The following is an 18684-nucleotide window of genomic DNA, read 5'->3' as shown; positions in this document are numbered from 1 at the left end:
AAAAAGCTCTTTCCTTAGAAGTCATGAGGTTGATCACCCTGGAAAAAGGGCTATAAATTAGTCCCTTAATTTCTCAAGTAATACCTTCAATTAATGTTTTAGGATTGTTTATGCTTCTCCAAAACATCACCTTTTGAGAACTTGGAGCTTTGAATATTACTAAGTCCATTTATGAAAATGTCTAAGTACATATTTTCCTTTCAGAAAGAACCATGTATCACATTAGCCTAAAACAGTAACGTAATACATCCTCTGGGCAGCTACAGAGCAGTCGCAGTATGCAAGCTACTACAGTTTGTAAATTATTTATTTTTCAATATTGATGGAACAATACTCATTGCAAGTCTTATGAAATGAGTATTTGAACTGCACTGCTCAGGTACAGAACAGATTAGTAGATCACATAATTGAAACCTTGTCATTTTGTAGTCAGCAAAATTCCCCTACTTACAAAAAAATTCAAAGCCAATTTAACAATGCAAAAACAAACTTTGTACTTCTTAGGATAGAAAGTAAGCAGCATATCTGCTAGAAATAGCACATTTTACAAATTTAAATTTCTGATTTTCAGTCACTGGCTCAAGGGTAGGACAATGGCAAAAGACAGTTGGTTTTAGTTCTGTTTTCAGTGCAGCCTCCTCATACACACACTCCATCTCCCTTCCTTTCACCCATCTCTGATGTTCAGTATGGTTTGTCTAAGATAGGAACACCAGGTGGTTATTGCAGGAGAAACTGTCTGGATTATTGCACAATTAATGTATTGCAGAGATGGGGGAGCTGAGATGTTTACACCGACTTTGGAGCACATCAGCCTGTAAAAGGGTATGAAATGCTGATGGAGACTGAACAAGTGGGCAAACTGGTCTCCCAAGGTTGGAGGCAGTTTCAGCAAAGGAAATTCTAACTAAAATTAAGAAGGAAATTCTAATTACAATTAAAAAAAAAAATCCATTCCCAACTGGAAGAATCAAACACTGCAATGATAGTGAGGCTGTGACATCTCCACCAGGATGTTCAAATCAAAGCCTATAGCAATCTGATCGAACTGGACCTGTTTTCAGATACAGTTACCTATTCAGGAAACACAACAGGAGAGAACAGAGGCAGTGATCAACAGAGAAAAATAACTGACTTTTTATTAGCACTTTAACAATTACCTGGTGTTCCATGGTAAAGCACATTTTAAAGGTAACACTGTACTTCTGATCCAAGGTAATAGTGTGGGAGTTTTTCCAAATACAAAGTAAACTGTTCCCCCTCCCTTGTTATTTGCTATTTTTAAGGAAAAGCTAGGTCTTTTATTAGCTATCCATAAGCAGATACATGATGCATACTGCAGTTAGATACCTCAACATGACAAAAATGAATACTTTAGGATTTTAGATCCCTTCAAATCTCCCTTTTTTCTTCTTAGTTGTGAGGGAGAGAGATAGAGGATTCCTTGTCTTTCTTCTTCTCCCATTTCCCTAGTGTTTGCAGACCTGAAGGAAAAGTTGAATACAATGAAATCAAGAGGCCATAGGTGCTACATTCAAATATAGCTGCCATGATGTTTTAAATAAAAATTACAAGACTTTTCCTGCAGTATACAGCATATTAATGCTTGCATGATAACTTTTATGTCAAATTATATAAAAGAGATCTGCAAAAAGGGTAGATTTTTTGTATATTGCTACATTTCTTAACTCATTACCTATTCAAAGTCTGTGTTTTAGGTGATCTTCACATAAAAACAGAGGTAGCCAAGAAGAAATACGGTATTTTATATGAGGTCTCTATGCATGGTGTAATGAAAAAAATGTTTGTTCTATCAAGCAAGACAGATTAATTTCAAGACTTACTTCATAATAGTTTGTCTTCCCCAGATATGAATGCTTTCTAACATAAGCACAGCTAGTTCTACTTAGCCTTCATCACCATGGACAGTTGCCACATCATTAGGAAAACATTATGGATATATGACAAATTCATTTTACGAGAAAAATATTTGAGTTTCACTCAAGTATACTTAATATAATAAAAGCAAAACAGCAATCCATGTAATAATTTAACTTTGCTGGACTTATGCTGGGAATTTAACAGCGCTTTTAATTAGATTAGTGAGAATAATCAAATACACTAGATTTTAAGTTTAGTATGTTTCTGTGCTGTCCAAACAATAGCTTATTTATTTAGAAAAAAATCTAATAAACTCCAGCATCTTAAACACAGAATGGTTTGGGTTGGAAGGGACCTTAAAGATCATCTAGTTCCAAACTTCCTGCCATGGGCAGGGAAACTTCCACTAGATCACGTTACCCAGCAGCCTGGCCTTGAACACTTCCGGGGATGAGGAGTCGACAACTTCTCTGAGCAACCTTTTCTAGTCCCTTGCCAGCCTTACAGTGAAGAATTTCTTCCTAATAACTAATCTAAACCTACTCTCTTTTAAAAAGTGTGCAGCCATTCCCCCTTGTCCTATCACTACCAGCCCTTGTGACAAGTCCCTCTCCATTTTTCTTATGGGCCTCTTTTTAGGTACTGGAAGGTGATCTAAGGTTTCCTCAGAGCCTTCTCTTCTCCAGGTTGAACAACCCCATCCCTCTCAGACTGTCTTCATAGGAGAGGTGCTCAGGCCCTGTGATCAACTTAGTGCGTCTCCTCTGGACTTGCACCAACAGGTCAACATCGTTCTTGTTCTGGGGGCCCAGCTGCTCAACAGAACACTCCAGGTGGGGTCTCACAATAGCAGAGTAGAGAGGGAGAGTTCAAAAGTGTTTCTCCAGCATTACAAAAATGTTAATTGAGAAAGCAGCATTAAATTTTGAAGTAGTAAATACAATTAAAAGTCTCAGTGAACAAACTGAAACACTGTGGTCCAAATTCTGTGAACAGATCAGGTATGTAAGATGTTCTGTCTGTGCAGAACTGGACCATATTTTTTTCTCAGACACCTAAAAAGGCAACGACTGGAAAAGATGCAGAATTGAGCAGCTGCTTAAAATAGTTAAGCAGTGCAAGTAAATGTACATTTCCTTGTCAGACTTGAAGATTACTTGGCAAGTGCCTGAAATCCTGTGTTTCATTTAACATAAGTGTGCACCATAAAAAAAGTGGAACCGTATTTTAAAGAAAAGTAACTTTCCTAAAACGTTCCTGATTCACAGCATCCATACAATCCCCAAAAGAAAAAGAGCGTAATGCTTAGAATTTCAAATCCTGTAAGCATCTATTTCACAGAACCATAAAACGTCCTGAGTTCGAAGGGACATGCAAGGATTTACTTCTGCTTGCATCTGTTTGAAATTTATTTTTAAGTTTTGATGAAATCAACAGTTGTTTTGTCCATACCAGCCAAAATATCGCTTTGATGATAAGACTGAATACAGTTTTGGCACAGCATTTTTTAGTGAATTTTCATGACAGAAGTACAGACAGTAAGAAGGAGGAAGTCAGTAACTACTTAAAGATGACTGAGTTACTAGTTCCTTCTTGTAACAGCAAAATGTTAACCTTAAAATGCACATTTTCATTTTTTAATGCACTGTCTTACTGGAGATTTAGTTTGAAGGGCTAATCTGCCCATCTTCTTTATAAAAGTCTATATCCCCTGACCAAACTACATCTCCTAGGAGCCAATGCAGTCTTCTCCAAAAGCCAGCTGCCTTATAACAATGAGAGATTCTTCTACCTCTTGTTTTCCATGACCACTGCAAAAACTGCGGTCGCAAACATAAACAGAATACAAATCAGTATTTAGCTTTGATACAATTCTCTGACTTTTGCTTGCAGGGCATCACAAGTCTTCTTGGCATCTCCCAGCAACATGGCAGTATTGGGTTTGTAGAAGATTGGATTGTCCACTGCTGCATAACCAACTCCCAGAGATCTCTTCATTACAATGACCTGCACATAAAGAGCTCATATTTGAAATAGCAAAAAACAACCACCATCCTCCCTCAAGCAAAGACCACAAAAAACCAGCTTCCACAAACAAAGGAAGAGGAATAGACATCCCTGGCCAAAACCGGATGCTCACTGCTATAAGCTGTATTTCAGATTTTAATATAGCAGACAAATTGATATCCAAATCAATTTCAAAAACATGTTAACCATGGCACCTTCAGGAGAGGAACTGTAAAGCTCTACCAACTTTAACTACATTTGTGGTAATTTCTCAAATTGCAACACACATCTACAAACACTGCTGATAAATATATGTGTCTATGGCTGAGTACTTGAATGGCTAACCTACAGAAGAACTCAGGGTACAGTGGGGTTCAGAAAAAGATATTAAAGATTCCACATCAAAGAAACACAAGTCTACGTACTTTGGATCAGATGACATTGCTTTTAAGGAACAAAACTTGTCAGTTCAACCTGGACAGACTAAGCTCTCTACTCAACTCAGCCACTCACTGTTCCGGTTTTTTGTGGTTTGGGTTGTTTGGGGTTGTTTTTTGGAGGGGTTGTTTTTTAATTATTATTTGTTATTTAAGCATATTATCCATTCTTGTATTTCTACCTCAATATTAAAGTTGTCAATCAAATTTCCTATAAACCTAAAAAAACAGGTATTTGTATAAAATGCTTCAGGGCTGCAAGTGAGCAGGACATTATTTATTCTGATGACATATTCTAGTAGCAGCACTTTCACTGGTCTTTTCTATTGCAGTTGTCACTAGTCTCGCTAAAGCACTTGATGATGATTATAAAATCATGAGCAGTGCATCACACTTCCAAAGCACTGACTGCTTTACTGGACAACTCAGAGAAAAGCTTTTCATGGAAACCAGAACAGCGGGAGAATCTTTTTAGCTTATCCACCATGTTTGTAAAAGCATGCTACCTAAGGTAGGTCCTAACACAACTCTCTTAATCTCACCTGTTTGGACTTCCAGACCTCAAGAACCGGCATTCCAGCTATGATAGAGTTTGGATCTTCCTGAGCTGCTGAATTAACTGTATCATTTGCACCAATTACAAGGACCAAGTCAGTTTCTGCAGCAAGACAAGGAAAATAACACTGATGAAAAATTATCTGAAATCTGAACACGGAGGCTGATGCACATTTTTGTGTTAATTCTGATCTTTACAGGCAGAAGAACCCATAATGGTTAAGTATTCTACAAAAATTTATGAGGACATCATTCACACAAATATTTTATAAACTTACCAGGCAAATTATATGTGAGAGTTCAAGTGTGCTCCCAGGTACCTCCAGCAAACTGCAAGCATCCACAAGCCAATTCCAAGGAACTTGTTAGACCACCAGGTCACACAAAAATTTAAATCCTTTAATATTTAAATGTGTTTGTATACACACATAGTATCATCACTTTCAAATTTTTGGTGCCTGGCTTTTCCTTTGAATATTCTTCTGAAAAACCTTTTACTAGCAACCTTCTGATTTTTAAATAAAGATGTAAAAAAACAAGAGGTTGCCAGCACAATGCTATACAGGTTTGCAAGATATGAGAAGGTCAAGTCATCCGCAACACCTGACCTAAAGAAGCAACAACAGTTTTCCTCTACAGGGACTGGGGTAGTAACAGAGATAATAACGACCCAGCATCTGTCATTTACTTCACAGCTACAAGCAATTAAAAAACAAAATGTACCCTCCTCACAAAAAAAAGATAGACCTCTTGTCGTCTACAGTGCCATCACCAGAGGCACAAAGTGAAACTGAATGGCCTGACTGAGATTTTCTATTTTTAAAATCCTTGTGCAATACAAAACCAAAATCAAATACATCATCTAATCTACTGGAAACTTATGGCTCACATGCTAACCTGGGAAGTCTTCATTGATCTCATCCATTTCCAGTACAATATCATAGGGAACACCAGCCTCTGCTAGTAGTACATTCAGCTGACCAGGCATACGGCCAGCCACAGGGTGAATACCAAACCTAAAAGGGAAGAAAATCCAACTCCATTTATAAATACAGACTGCTCTGTTTTATACAGTAAAACTGTCACCTGTGACCTACAAGGCTGAGTTCTTACATATGAGCACACGCGGGAATTAATAAAATAAAATAAAATGGTTAAACCTTAACAGTTCACTTTCCAAGCGTACCATATTTAAAACCTTTTGGACTTTTACAAATAAGCCTTTTAGCTGCAAAACTGCCACCCACATTAATATAGTTTGTAGATCCCTTACATCACTGCAGACTAAATAAAATCACCATGGTGTAACACTCCTCATGAAAAAGACAAAAGGCTGTGCTGCCTTTCTGAAGTAAAACCACTCCTAGACCTAGAAATGCCCTTGGCAAATGATCTTTATTGACTAAGGTGTCTCTAGAGTATGTATTGTTATTACAGTCTAGCACTCGAATCCAACAGTAAAATCAGCAAGCACAAGTCAATGCTTTGCTGAATTAGGTTAACATGCCACTTTCTTCTCATGATTGACCTTAGGAGAAAAAGAAAAGGGGAAAAAAAAAGGAGGGGGAGTGAGAAGTTAAGAAACTATAAAAGTTTAAGTACAACCATTTAAAAAAACGTTTTCAGAACAGCTCAAAAACAACTTAGATAAAAGACACTGCTTATGAGTTAATAAAACTTCAGACAAACAACACAGTGGCAAGCTAGGGTTGCTCAGGCATACATATCATTCTTGTAAGGAAAAAGTCAAAATGAAGATATTAAACCAATTTAGCTGCAACTATCAAAGCCATATTTGGTTAGAAGCAAATCTATTTTGTGCTGGCATATTATACTCTTCTGGTCATCTAATGGCCCTTATAAGCAAGGCAAATCCATGTATACTGTCCTGTGCACCTTCTGTCTTTCCACCTCTGGAGCTATCACCAGATGTATGCTGACTTCAAGCACACCAGAAGTGCATCAGATGAATGTTGTAGGGGGCTGAAGATAAATGTTCAATGAGGAAGCCTATATGTCCTTTGGAAGAGAAGGAAAATAGTCAAGAGTAAATTTGGATTGTTGAATTCTTGGATTTTGGAACAGAAATTTTTGAGCAGAAATCCAAAAAAATCAGGAATGAAATAAAAGGACTTCAGATTTCTTCAGAAAGGAAAGAAAGACTGATAAATCAATTTGCCATGACAGACAGACTGTCATACATTTCTATTTTCAACTCTACTATGATGGAAGTGGATAACATCACTGATTGACCACAAGTCACAGTCCAATCAACACAAATCACTTGTGAATTTAACACTGTACAAGTACATCCTTAAAAGGGCAACTGAGAGCTCCATCATTAAGACAACATTAAGACAATACAAAAATGAGACAACTGAACTCCAGCAACAAAATTAAGGACATATGATTAATCCACATAGTATTAGATATATTACAGCTATAAGCTCTATACCAAACAGTAGGATAAAACCTGGCTTTAAAAGGAATGCTTTTAAAGAAACAAAGACAATAGACTGTATTCAGCTAGTAAACATTTGGGATTCTGTTGCAAAGGATAATACCTGGAATCGGAAAAAGGAGAGCAAATAGGACAAATTACTAACAGCTTACGTTTCACATAGACTCAATAATACAAGCCATGTGTAGTACTGCAGACAGACCTTAAGTACACCAAATTCAATCACTTACAGTGAAGTAGGAGAACTCTTATTCTGAAAGTACCCTTGAGAAAACTCATCACTGCTCTGGCAGTGAAAACAGATTTTCCAACGAAATTCTCTTTTGTGTCTAATAAAATTATTTGAGTGCCTTTGTGACCAAAGCTGCTTTGGCAATACACAAAACAAAACACTTGTGAGGTTTCTATTAAATACTATATACACATACAATCTTATTTCAAGGGCTGGAAAGCCAAAATTTAGGCTGCCAAGAGAATAAATTTCACCTTTGACTTTACCATTCCCAGTAAGAGGCAAGGAAAGAAGGAAAGAAAGGGACAAATTATCTTCATTCAGGAAGAGCTATGGCATGAAGCATCAGTAGTTAGAGACTTCTGACAGACTCTGCTTGAAACCACATACTGCGTATCCACGAAGTTGGAGAAAGTTGCTCATACAAAAGCTTTTTTGGACAAATATTGAAGTGACTCCCAGAAGTCTGCTTCTAAGAGCCTGTTAACCAAATATGACAGTAGCCTGCCAGTACTACTTGTAATTGGATATGCAAGAACGTCAAAAAGAATAATGACAAAATATGTGCTTCTCTGAGGCTTTCATTATGTCAAAAGGTAACATCTACACATTTCTGGAGTGAAATCAGCCTGTCCAACACAAAGCAGAATTCAGAATTCAGGTAACCATGGAAAACAGACACCTAAAATCCTTGATGGATCACAACGTGTCTAATAAAAGCTGCTCTCGACTCACAACAGCAGCACTTCTTTAGAGCTGTGTGCATTACAGCGGAACATTTTGTTACATATGCTCTCACAGATGTTCAAAATATGAACCTCATTCATATTCAAAAATTCAACATGGAAATTATTTTAAAAGAGAGACATGTTTTATGGTAAAAATGCTTTGAAGTGAAAAATTGCAAAGTTTCTTTGATATTCTTTTAGTATTAGTTATGCAGGAACTCCTGTAGCTTGGCTGGTTTGTTTGTAAATCAAGCAGAAATCTTAACCCACAACACATTCACAATCATGATGTGTATAACTTGAAACATTATCCTGGTAGTTCAGTGAAACACAGAATTCACCAGGAATTTTTTCTTTTGACCCTGACAATATAATGTGGAGCTTGCTTAATCATCACCACCAACTGTGAGGTACTGAAGTAAGTATACATCTTCTTGCTACTCTGACTTAATAAGTGAACAGCATGAGGCAAGGATATTCAGCTTTATTAATCAGCCTCTACTGGATAATTCTTAGTTTTATAAAGACAACACAGCACACTCAAAAATGAGTTCATATTTTGAACTTTTCCTTGTAATACAAAAAGTGCAACATTTTCTTTCAAATTTAGACCAAATATCTAAAATTCCTGACATACACATTGCACCTAGAACAGCACTTTTAGCACAGAAAACACTTAAATTGGAGGGGGGGCAGCTAGAAGGGACTGAAGGTGGAGGAAGTAGTATGAAGCTAGTAATAGTAGTATGAAAAGGACAACTATACCATAAAAAAATGACTGAAAAATCTCAGAATAGAAATTACGTTTTATACAGCACATAAAGTCAGTACCCATCTTTATTACAACCGGTTAGATAACATTCCTGTAATCAATACCGAAAGACCTGGCTCACAAGAGCAGCACCTAACCCAATACAGAAGTGTTTCAAGATCACTTCATCCATGTAAAGATAGGATTCCTGTCATTATGACAAAGCTGGACAGAGCAAGGTAACATCTGGCTGGTGCCTAATTTAGCTTACTCAACACTTCAGATGCTGTATTTGCCCAAGGATTCTGCCTCACCTACTGTTCCTAATGTCTCATTCATTTTATTTAGACACCTCTCCACCTCTGTTTCCAGTACAAACAATAACCTGTTATTCTAGGTAACAAGAGGGGGAAAAAAGGCAAAAAAACTAGATGAACAGAGAAGCGCATCATTCAGATATTCGACAGCTTGAATCCTGCCATGTAACAGTTGCAGTGTAGCATGACTGCAAAGTATCACAGTATAATGTTCATCACACCTTATGGATAACTCTGTAGATTACTAGAATCAACATATACAGCTAGCCTAGATAGCCTAGACCTGGTTTCATGCCTGAGGCAACATATGTCTCAAAATCAATCAGGTCGGTTAAATTTAAACTGAGTTGGATTAGCTAAATTAAGCATACTTAAACAGGGCTCTGATATTGGCTCCCTATTTCCAACCACTATGGTTTATCATAGCAGGGGCAAGATCCAAATGGACCTTAGCTCTATGCAATAATCCTCCCAAGAGCCCAGCTACAGGGAAAAAAGTAGAGCCTGCTTCCACAAAACATCACACACAGACCTAGTGAGGTCACCCAGAGCTGAGCTGACCCCAATGAAAGCAATGGCACACCTACAGGAGCACACAGCAACAGCTGCATCCTTGCAAAGGCAGATCAGGTACAGCAAGGTTTGCTAGTTCTAAGCAAATAGCAAATTTGCTTAGAATAAGGCACTGGAGCTAAGAGATCTGTTGGACTCCTTCTGTCCCTTCATTTGCAGCATTAATAATTCAGAACCCACCCAATTAATTTGATTATAGCAAACCAACCAAGAACTGACACACATGTACACACTTTGTGTCTTCATATTAAGTATAATTCAGCTTCCCAGAAACTTGTATTAGCTGGGTTCTTATGCTGTCATTCATCAGTGACAGTAAATTCCATCTTGCAGACCTGAGATACACAGCATGTTAAGACTGCTTAGGACAGCATGTCAACAGCTCATGCTTTAAAATTCTTCTAAATTTTCCTGTAGAGCCACAAAGAATCACAACTGTAAACTGATATAATTAAACAGTTGTAGTTAATCAGTTTTATTTATTAATTTGTAGATAAATGTGTAACTGATACCCATTCACATGTTCTATTACTTCCAAGAAATTAGAACAATGGAAGGGGGAGGGGAACAGAGCTCTGAACACATTTGATTAGAGCTCAGCCTTTGAGGTATCAATGGAAAAAAAATCAAAAAATGCAGGTACAACACTAAATCAGTACTCCCATGTTTTCAAAAACGTAAAAAACTAGTTTCCATATGCTTAAAAGTAATTAGATTCTCTAGCATCAGAAGACAGAAATTCAAGTCCTTCAAGGTATCCATCTATAAAAAGTAGGTTAAAAAAAAAAAACAAAAAACACTAAGTTATTAGCAACTATTTTGAAAGCCTGTTAAAGAGGTAATGTGCATCACTCTCAACTATGAATTACCAGAAAATCAACTTATTTACTATGAAATTATTTAGAAAGTCTATAAAAAGCACGATTTAAGTCCTTTCATCTTAAAATTCATTTTTCTCATCAGGAACTTCTTATTGTGCAGGAAAACAAAACACATTGATAGAAAATGCCTTAAGAATGTCATACTGTGGCAAAAGGTAGGACAGATAATTTGATGTGGACGTGGAGAGCATCAATAACCCACATGCATATGAGAATGTATACAGTTTTAGAGTGTAATTATATGTCTATATGCAAAATTACTACAGAATATAACTCTGTTGTATAGGAAAAAAATCAGAATTCCATAACTAGGTTCCTACAAACAACACAACTTGTGGCTGACAAACTTGGGTAAAGCGAGAACTTTCAGCAATTTACTTAGTTCTGACATTGCAAAAATACAAAACCACTTGTATAACAGCCATTTTCCAAGGCCAATAGATTCTGGGGGCTACAGGATTTAGCCTACAAAAAGTTTTGTTGTTTTATCCCTCCATAACAGGGCAAAGCCATACTCTAGGCTCAGTAATATCCAGCCTTCTATGTGACTTTACTAATGCATTAAAGATGTGATCTGCTGCAAGACCATCTCAAGTGAGCAATGATGTTAGCTACGCAACTGAGTAACTAAAACAGTCTAAATTTCCCAAAAACTCTCCTGTATTTCTAAATTTAAACCCTAGTCAAAGGTTATGTATCATGTTACATAATATGCGTTCACCGAGAATGAACGCAGAGCAAATGAAAACAACAGCTCCTCCGGATCAATGGTGAGCCATGAAGCAAAAAAACCAGAACGTATGACAGTTGCAGTTTTTCTTGACACACAGTGGGCATTACAGACTGATGCAATCCTATGTCCACGTTGGCACCCCTCCATAGCATATGTGTGAGAGTGTCACTACACCTGGACAGTGAGTGCTTTAGGGTCCCGAGGCACTCCAGGCCTACTGAAACCAGAGGACAACAGCTGCACTCAATGAACACCGTGGGAGCTCAGTAAAGTGATGAAAGGCCTGAATTACCACAAACTGTAAATATAGATTTATTTCATTAAAATACTATGTAACCACTGCAGTGATCCCTTCCTGAAATTGACTCATTTCAAGTATAAGCCATTTATTTCAAGGACTCATTCACCTTTCTCCCCTGCAAAGCCAACATAAAAGGAAAAAATAGTATTTTTTTATTTCACTAAGGTTGGTGAAAAAAAAAGCTCTCCCCCACAGAAGCATTGAAATAAAGACAAAAATATACAATACTGTCATCCCATTAGCCACAAACGGGTTTTCTTGTTGCACAATAAGGAGTCTTCAAATTTTTTAATGCAATCTGGACACACACAGAGCTTTCACTAAACATGGAGAAAAACAAGGTGTGAAGAGAACTGCAAATACACCACCACACCCCCTCACTTCTCATGTATCCATGAACAAACACATCTATAAAGCAATTTTATATGCAAAACTGCAACATGCTGGCTAAACACTAACAAGTAATTCCTGCTAAACCCTACAATTCTGCTGTTATCCATCACAACAGATGCTGTAACACACTGCAAAAGCTTACATGCAACTTTTCAATGAGGTTCAAAAAGTAGCGGAAGAAGGAAAACAAAAGCAAAAAACATTAACTACTAGAGTACTGATTCCAAAGGGAAGTCACCATCTAATTGAAATAAACACATGGAAATCAGAGAGTAAGTCTGGCTAACCAGCATCTGCCTAAATATCTTGTTTGAAATAAAAACTGAGACTTGACTTATTTTAAAATATTAAGTTATCATAATTAGAAACCAAGCAAACTTTCAAACAATCAGCAGGGGAGGCATTTTGTTTGCTTTCTAGTACTTTCACTATCTATAAGGTCTACAAAAAAAAATGAAGTAGGAAAGGACTTGAGGCTAATACTGGCAATCTAAGAATTATCTCTGCTTTTGGAGCAGAACTCCAGCAGAATAAATTCATGGGACTGGTGTCATGCGCTCCAATAATCTTTCCATCCAGTATTCAAAACTCTAATAACAGTCTTGCTTGCAGCAGCAAAATTTTATGGGAATCCCATAAGTGTAGATCTAAGTTCTCAATAGTTTTGAGTACCTGCCACAGGAGGAGAGGCTGAAAACTGGGAGAAGAAGAGAAGACTCAAGGGAATCTTATCATTGTGTATAAATGTCGATGAAGGGCAGTAAAGAAGACAGAGTCAGTTTCTTCTCAGTGGTATCCAGTGAATGGACAAGAGGTAAAGTTGCAAATTTAAATACGGGAAAGACCTATTTTACTCTAAGGATGACTGAACATTGTAAGAGATTGACAAGTCTCCATCTCTGGAAATTAGATGTTCAAAACCCAATTGGACAAAACTCCAAGCAACCTGCTCCCATTAACTCTGTTTCGAGCAAGGGGGCTGGCTGAATCAGACAATCCCCAGAGATCTCTAACTTCAACTATTCTGTGACTCTGTCAATGCTGAAAGAAATATTAAACCAAAACTAAGACTTACTTGTAGGGGGTTTAAATGGAATGAAAAGAAAAACCAAACCGAAACAAAACACTGTAATACTTGTCATCAAGGAAAGCACTTACCTGACATTCTTCCCTTGTTCTCTCAACATCTTCACCAGATCAGCTATTGGGTACTGAGCTTTTGCTGCACACAAACCATAACCTGCAAGAATTTCAAAATCTTAAGCTATTTTTCTGTTTCAGTGCAGAAACACTAGTTGCAGACAATAAGAGTATCTTCCACACAAACAGAATCTCTTATAACTAAAAATAAATAAAAAATACACACATCAGATTCTCATATATTCACAGCCTGACCACTCTAATTCATCTCTTTTTTGATCTCCTGACCACTCATAGTGCAGTGATTTGGCCAGTCCAACCACAAAAGCAACTTATTTCAGCTTCACAAAAATACATGTTCCTTGTTTCAGACAGGTACTCTGAAAAATTGACAGAGTGGCTATTATTATGTTACTTCACAACCACTACCCTCAAGAGAATTTTGAATTTGCATAACTCAAATCTAGTAGCTGGATATGGCTTTCTCTTTTAAGTCTGTCTGAGCTAATTCATCAGAGCAACTATACTCAGAAAAATACAAAGAGTATAAATTATTATTGGTGTCCTCAAGGTTTGACCACAGGAGAAAGAGGCAAACTCCTTGAGGATGACTGCAAGCTTTACGGGAAACAGAGGTAACTTCCCAAATAAAAACCGTACCTCACTGATGTTTTCATTTAAGCTGAAGCAAAATAAAACATGACTTTGTATTCTAGCACTCTTCCCATTCCAATGCTAAAATAAATCTAACATAGCGATCAAGCCATTCAGTTAAAGAAATATTGAGCTATTCCCTAACTGAGCTCCTATCAGGGAGTGTGCTACTGAACAATATGAGCCTACACTCAACATAATAGTTTCAGACAATTCAGGGTTTTGGTTTTCAGGTCTTTTTTTTAAGTTAATGTAAATACTGTAATTAAAGTAAGTTTTAAATGAGTGTACTGCCTTTTTTTTCATAAATCCACGCAGAATTAAGCAAGTACATGAAAACTGTAAACAAAATCTTTTCAGTAACTTAGACAGATGTACTGGAACTACTGGTACTGTGGTAGTGCTTGGAAACACAATTAACTTCGTGTACGGCTGTTGTGTAAGCTTAATTTACAAGAGAGTCTTTGTTCTGAAGAATTTAAAATGTAAATAAAAACAACAGAGTTTGAAGAAACACACATAAAGAAAAATGAAGTGGCATACATCTCTGCAAAGAAGAATGATAACTGAGCTGAGAACAAAAATAAATCACATGGACTCAGTCAACACTTGACATGCTGCTGCCATGCTGCCACTGTAGGCTACAGTTTTTTGGTTTGTTTTGGGTTTTTGTTTGTTTGGGGTCTTTTTTTTCATAATACATCCTCTAAACATCTTGTGAGTCAAGAGTGTCTTACCTGGAGTAATAATAATACTATTGGCTTCTTTTATCATTTCAATTGCATTGTCCACATTGATTTCTGTGTGGGTTCCGGTAATTTCCATGGGCTTCCCTCCAGCTGTGGATGCAGTGCCATAGCCCCCAAGAATCACATTTGCAAGGGAACGGTTCATAGCCTGAAAGACAAGAGGATTTTGATCAGACAAAAGATAAAATGCAAAAATAATGGTGAGAGTCCACAAAGAACTTCTGAAAATATTTTCTGAAAATATTAAAGACTTCCCGACAATAGTCTTTATCTGCTGGTTTTGCCTTCTTATAACTCAAAACTTCTTAAAACAGGTTCCTTACAACAGTTTAACACATCAATAACCAAACACCAGCTTCTAACACATTACATTACACATTTAACAAGAAAGCACCAGCATTTCTCCAAGGCAGAGAACAGAAAGCAAATATTAGTCTCTTTTTGTTCTTAAAACGGAGGGCTATAAAAGAAAGCATACTTGACAGAATTTTTTAAAAAAATTTTACACACATATATACACACGCACATGAAATTTTTGCAAGATATTTTCTATAGCTCCTGACCTATTCAACATGTGAGCACAGAACTGCTAATGACAGCATGGAAACCACAAAGCTCCTACAGGTAGTACAGAAGCAAAACTCTTACAGCAACAATGCAGAAAAGAACAAAAAGCAGCTAAGAAGCCACGAAACTAGTCAAATTTTAATGAACTGAAGGGGGCCATTACTTACTGGCTGAGCACCAAAGGGAAACAAGGGATTTGAACTAGCAACTTTAAGAGAAGAACACATCCTGAAAATCTGCCTCTATTAGACATATAGCCAGAAAAGCCACTGGCTAAATGCTTTCACTGGCATGTCTCCTTGTGAGTGTGGTCCCAAAGCAATATCTGTCAATAACTGGAAATAGGCAGAACTCGTAGTTGCAGGAAACAAAACTTTAGAAGCAGGAAAGGAACAGGACAAATTGCTTCTTTAACTGCATATGTGACACACATCTTCTCTACTAGCTGAGAAACCCCAACAAAATTTAGGAATGGATCTGGAGAGAGACAGATGTGTGAGAGGAACCACCCACACATAATATGCTTCCAGTTGTCCATTCTCCACTGACATTTCAAATCATGCAATTCCACGGGTGTTTTGCCATAGCCTGAGAAGATATGCCATTCTTTGAAATTCATCATCTAGCAAATAAGCACAATGAAGACAATAGAACTTTTGTTTGTCCTGATAAGTCATCACTATTTCAGATACTGTAAGGGAAGCACACAAATGCAGTGAAATCAGCATCTCTCTACTGTCTGCAGTACACAGTAGCTCGTGTCCTCTAAGAACACACTGCCTTTGACATGTATCACAATATTAAAACACCAAACAACAACTAGACTATGTAGTATATTATAGCAATTAAGTGTCAGGTAAGACAGCCTAGACAGAAGAATACCCTCTTCAGATGTTGCACACAATAAGCTTACAAGAAGCAAAGCACTTTATACACATATCTAAATCAAAGGACAACAGTTAGACCAGGCCAAAGGAGAAAATAGTTAAAGTATTATTAGAAATCTGAGAAGACACTAAAAGCAAGCGTGAGATTGAAGCACATTTGCCTGGCTCTACCACAAAGAGCCAAGAAGACCTCCCTTCCAAGAGGGAAGTCTGGGGAAAAAAAGTGGATGGTATAGAAGAGCAAAAACCTTATCAAGCAACAATTAACCAGCTAAAACCTGCTCAGCACTGGGACAGTGTGAAAACTCTTCTATAGCCTCCTTCACCTTCTTTACCACCACAGACGACAAATATAGAGGTATAAAGTTCAGAGTTCAGCACTCACTGATAATCCACCAACCAGCAAAAAGCCCTCTGTGCTGTGCATACAAGATGACAGTGGTCAGGAGCTTACAGTCCAGGGAAAATCAAACACTTGATCCTGAAGAACTCCAAGTGTTTCCACTGTGCCCACAGAAACTACACAGCGAGTACAGGTGATGGGCCAGCCCACAATCTATAAGACTAATACTGTTTGTCCCTTCTCTTGCTCTGTTTCATTCTCCCAGTTAACGGCTATTCTTCAACGTCAAGCTTCTTCCCCATCCCCGAGCATAGTGATTCTAACACTACAGTTGCAATCAAGTATTTCCTATGGGGAAAAAAGGAGGGAGAAGGACATGCTAATACAACCAACTGTTCTGAAGAAGATGGGTTGGTGTTTTAAGAGCCACAACTCACAGGATGAGTGAACAGTACAGGCCTTTGCCATCTGAAGTGAAATTCTTTGTCCTTAACTCAGCCTAATAGGTACAAAGGAAAGACAAATAGAAAATCAAGTAGTATGAGTGCAAAAACTAAGTGGTTATTGGAATACATATTGGTCAATTTTATCAACCAAAGCTTTAAGAGATTAGCTGGACAGGCTTTGGATGGTTAAACTACAGTTTTATCACAAAAAGTAATTGAAAATGTTGTAAAAATAAGGTTTCGACCATTAAGATGTTTCCACAAATACCTTCTCACCTGTACTAGATAAGTTTCAATAAATATACTGGTTTTGATGGAAGTCATATTAAAGAGTGTGGGGGTGGGAAAAAAGAACAAAAAAAAGGGAGGGGAAAACTGCTGCTTCATTAGCACAGGTTGCCACACCTAAAGCAGAGTTTACTGACACCCTTGAGCGTTTTTTCTCCTGAAATGCAGCTTCAAGACAATGATACTGAAATCCCTGATTATAACAATGCTTTTAAAAGAAATAATTTCCATTAAAGGAAGTAAAGCATAAATGAAAAATGCTGGGCCAGCAAGTGCAGAAATTATACAAAATAATTTTCATTTTACAAGTTGATGAACTTTAATTGTCTAAGCTTATATAAACAGCACAAGATTTTTAGAATACTACCTCAAAAGCTAGACTTCCTGAAATATTCCTGAGAAATGTCACTGCATAACTATTTTGCTAACTATTCCCCCAGGCTTCCTATTTATCTGGATTCTTCCAAGCAACTCTGAAAGTATTTCAAAATTCTCTTATGAGTGCTAAGAAGGGTTAGCAATAAAATAAATTTAAAAAGGAAGGAGATGGTAAAAGAAAAATGAAGGTACAGACAGACACTGCCTACCGGTAAATATATATCAAACAGTTCATATTTTCACTAAGATTTCACAAGAATTCAATTTTTAAAGAACATGATTTTCATAACTGTGTTACCCATAAGCACCATCTCTCTATTGATATGGACTAAAGTCCTGAATGTATACAAATAAATATGAGCCACATAATCTCATTTCCTTCTGATAAGGAGACAGAAAACGTTTAAGAAAGAACAAGATTCTTTGACATTCATACCGGGAATTGTTCATTTGAGCTCACCTTCAAGAAGCTGGACAAAAATGCCTTTTTAAACTTTTCTGAAATTGTTCCTCAAGAAAGATAAAAATTAATGATACTACACATTCCTAACATGGTGACAACACTATTTATCAGCTGAGATGAAGTAAATGATGACAGCCAGCACTGACCATAGGAAAACATTAGACAGGAGAACAGCAACAGTGACCATGCAAGAACACAAGCAGAAGTAAAACAGGATTACACAACAGAGAATCAGGAGTTTGGCATCTGTTGCACTGTGAACAGTTTTCTTTAAATCATTACCTCTACATCTTTGAAAACAAGACTTCTATACAAATGTTGCAGAGAAAAGGAGGTCATTACTAATAACGCAATATGATTTATACACAGAGCTGAAGCTCAAGTTTGCTGATACAGACACTGGCACAGCAGTGAACTGCAAGCCTGTTGCCATCCTGTGGTACTTCAAAGTAGCTGCTATGAAGAAAGTAGCATACTTTCCTGCACGTCAAAAAACAAACTGTAAATTACTGTCTAATC

At 37.2% G+C, this 18684-nt stretch overlaps 1 protein-coding gene across 4 annotated transcripts in view; it reads right to left on the bottom strand.

The window, feature by feature from the left end:
* Nucleotides 1–3261: 3261 nt before the first annotated feature.
* Nucleotides 3262–18684, bottom strand: part of NNT (nicotinamide nucleotide transhydrogenase) — a 40744-nt gene continuing 25321 nt past the window's right edge. For all 4 annotated transcript variants that reach the window (XM_027709249.1, XM_027709250.1, XM_027709252.1 and 1 more), the window contains 5 exons: nucleotides 14782–14941; nucleotides 13409–13490; nucleotides 5778–5896; nucleotides 4868–4983; nucleotides 3262–3888 (listed from right to left, as the gene is read on the bottom strand). In XM_027709249.1, the coding sequence (XP_027565050.1) occupies nucleotides 3739–3888; nucleotides 4868–4983; nucleotides 5778–5896; nucleotides 13409–13490; nucleotides 14782–14941 (627 nt within the window). In that variant the 3' untranslated portion in view covers nucleotides 3262–3738. The remainder of the gene's footprint in view (nucleotides 3889–4867; nucleotides 4984–5777; nucleotides 5897–13408; nucleotides 13491–14781; nucleotides 14942–18684) is intronic.

The sequence above is a fragment of the Neopelma chrysocephalum genome, unplaced genomic scaffold (assembly GCF_003984885.1).
Source record: "Neopelma chrysocephalum unplaced genomic scaffold, ASM398488v2 Primary Assembly neopelma1_96710, whole genome shotgun sequence".
Classification (NCBI taxonomy): domain Eukaryota; kingdom Metazoa; phylum Chordata; class Aves; order Passeriformes; family Pipridae; genus Neopelma; species Neopelma chrysocephalum.
This window is presented reverse-complemented; position numbering and strand designations above follow the sequence as displayed.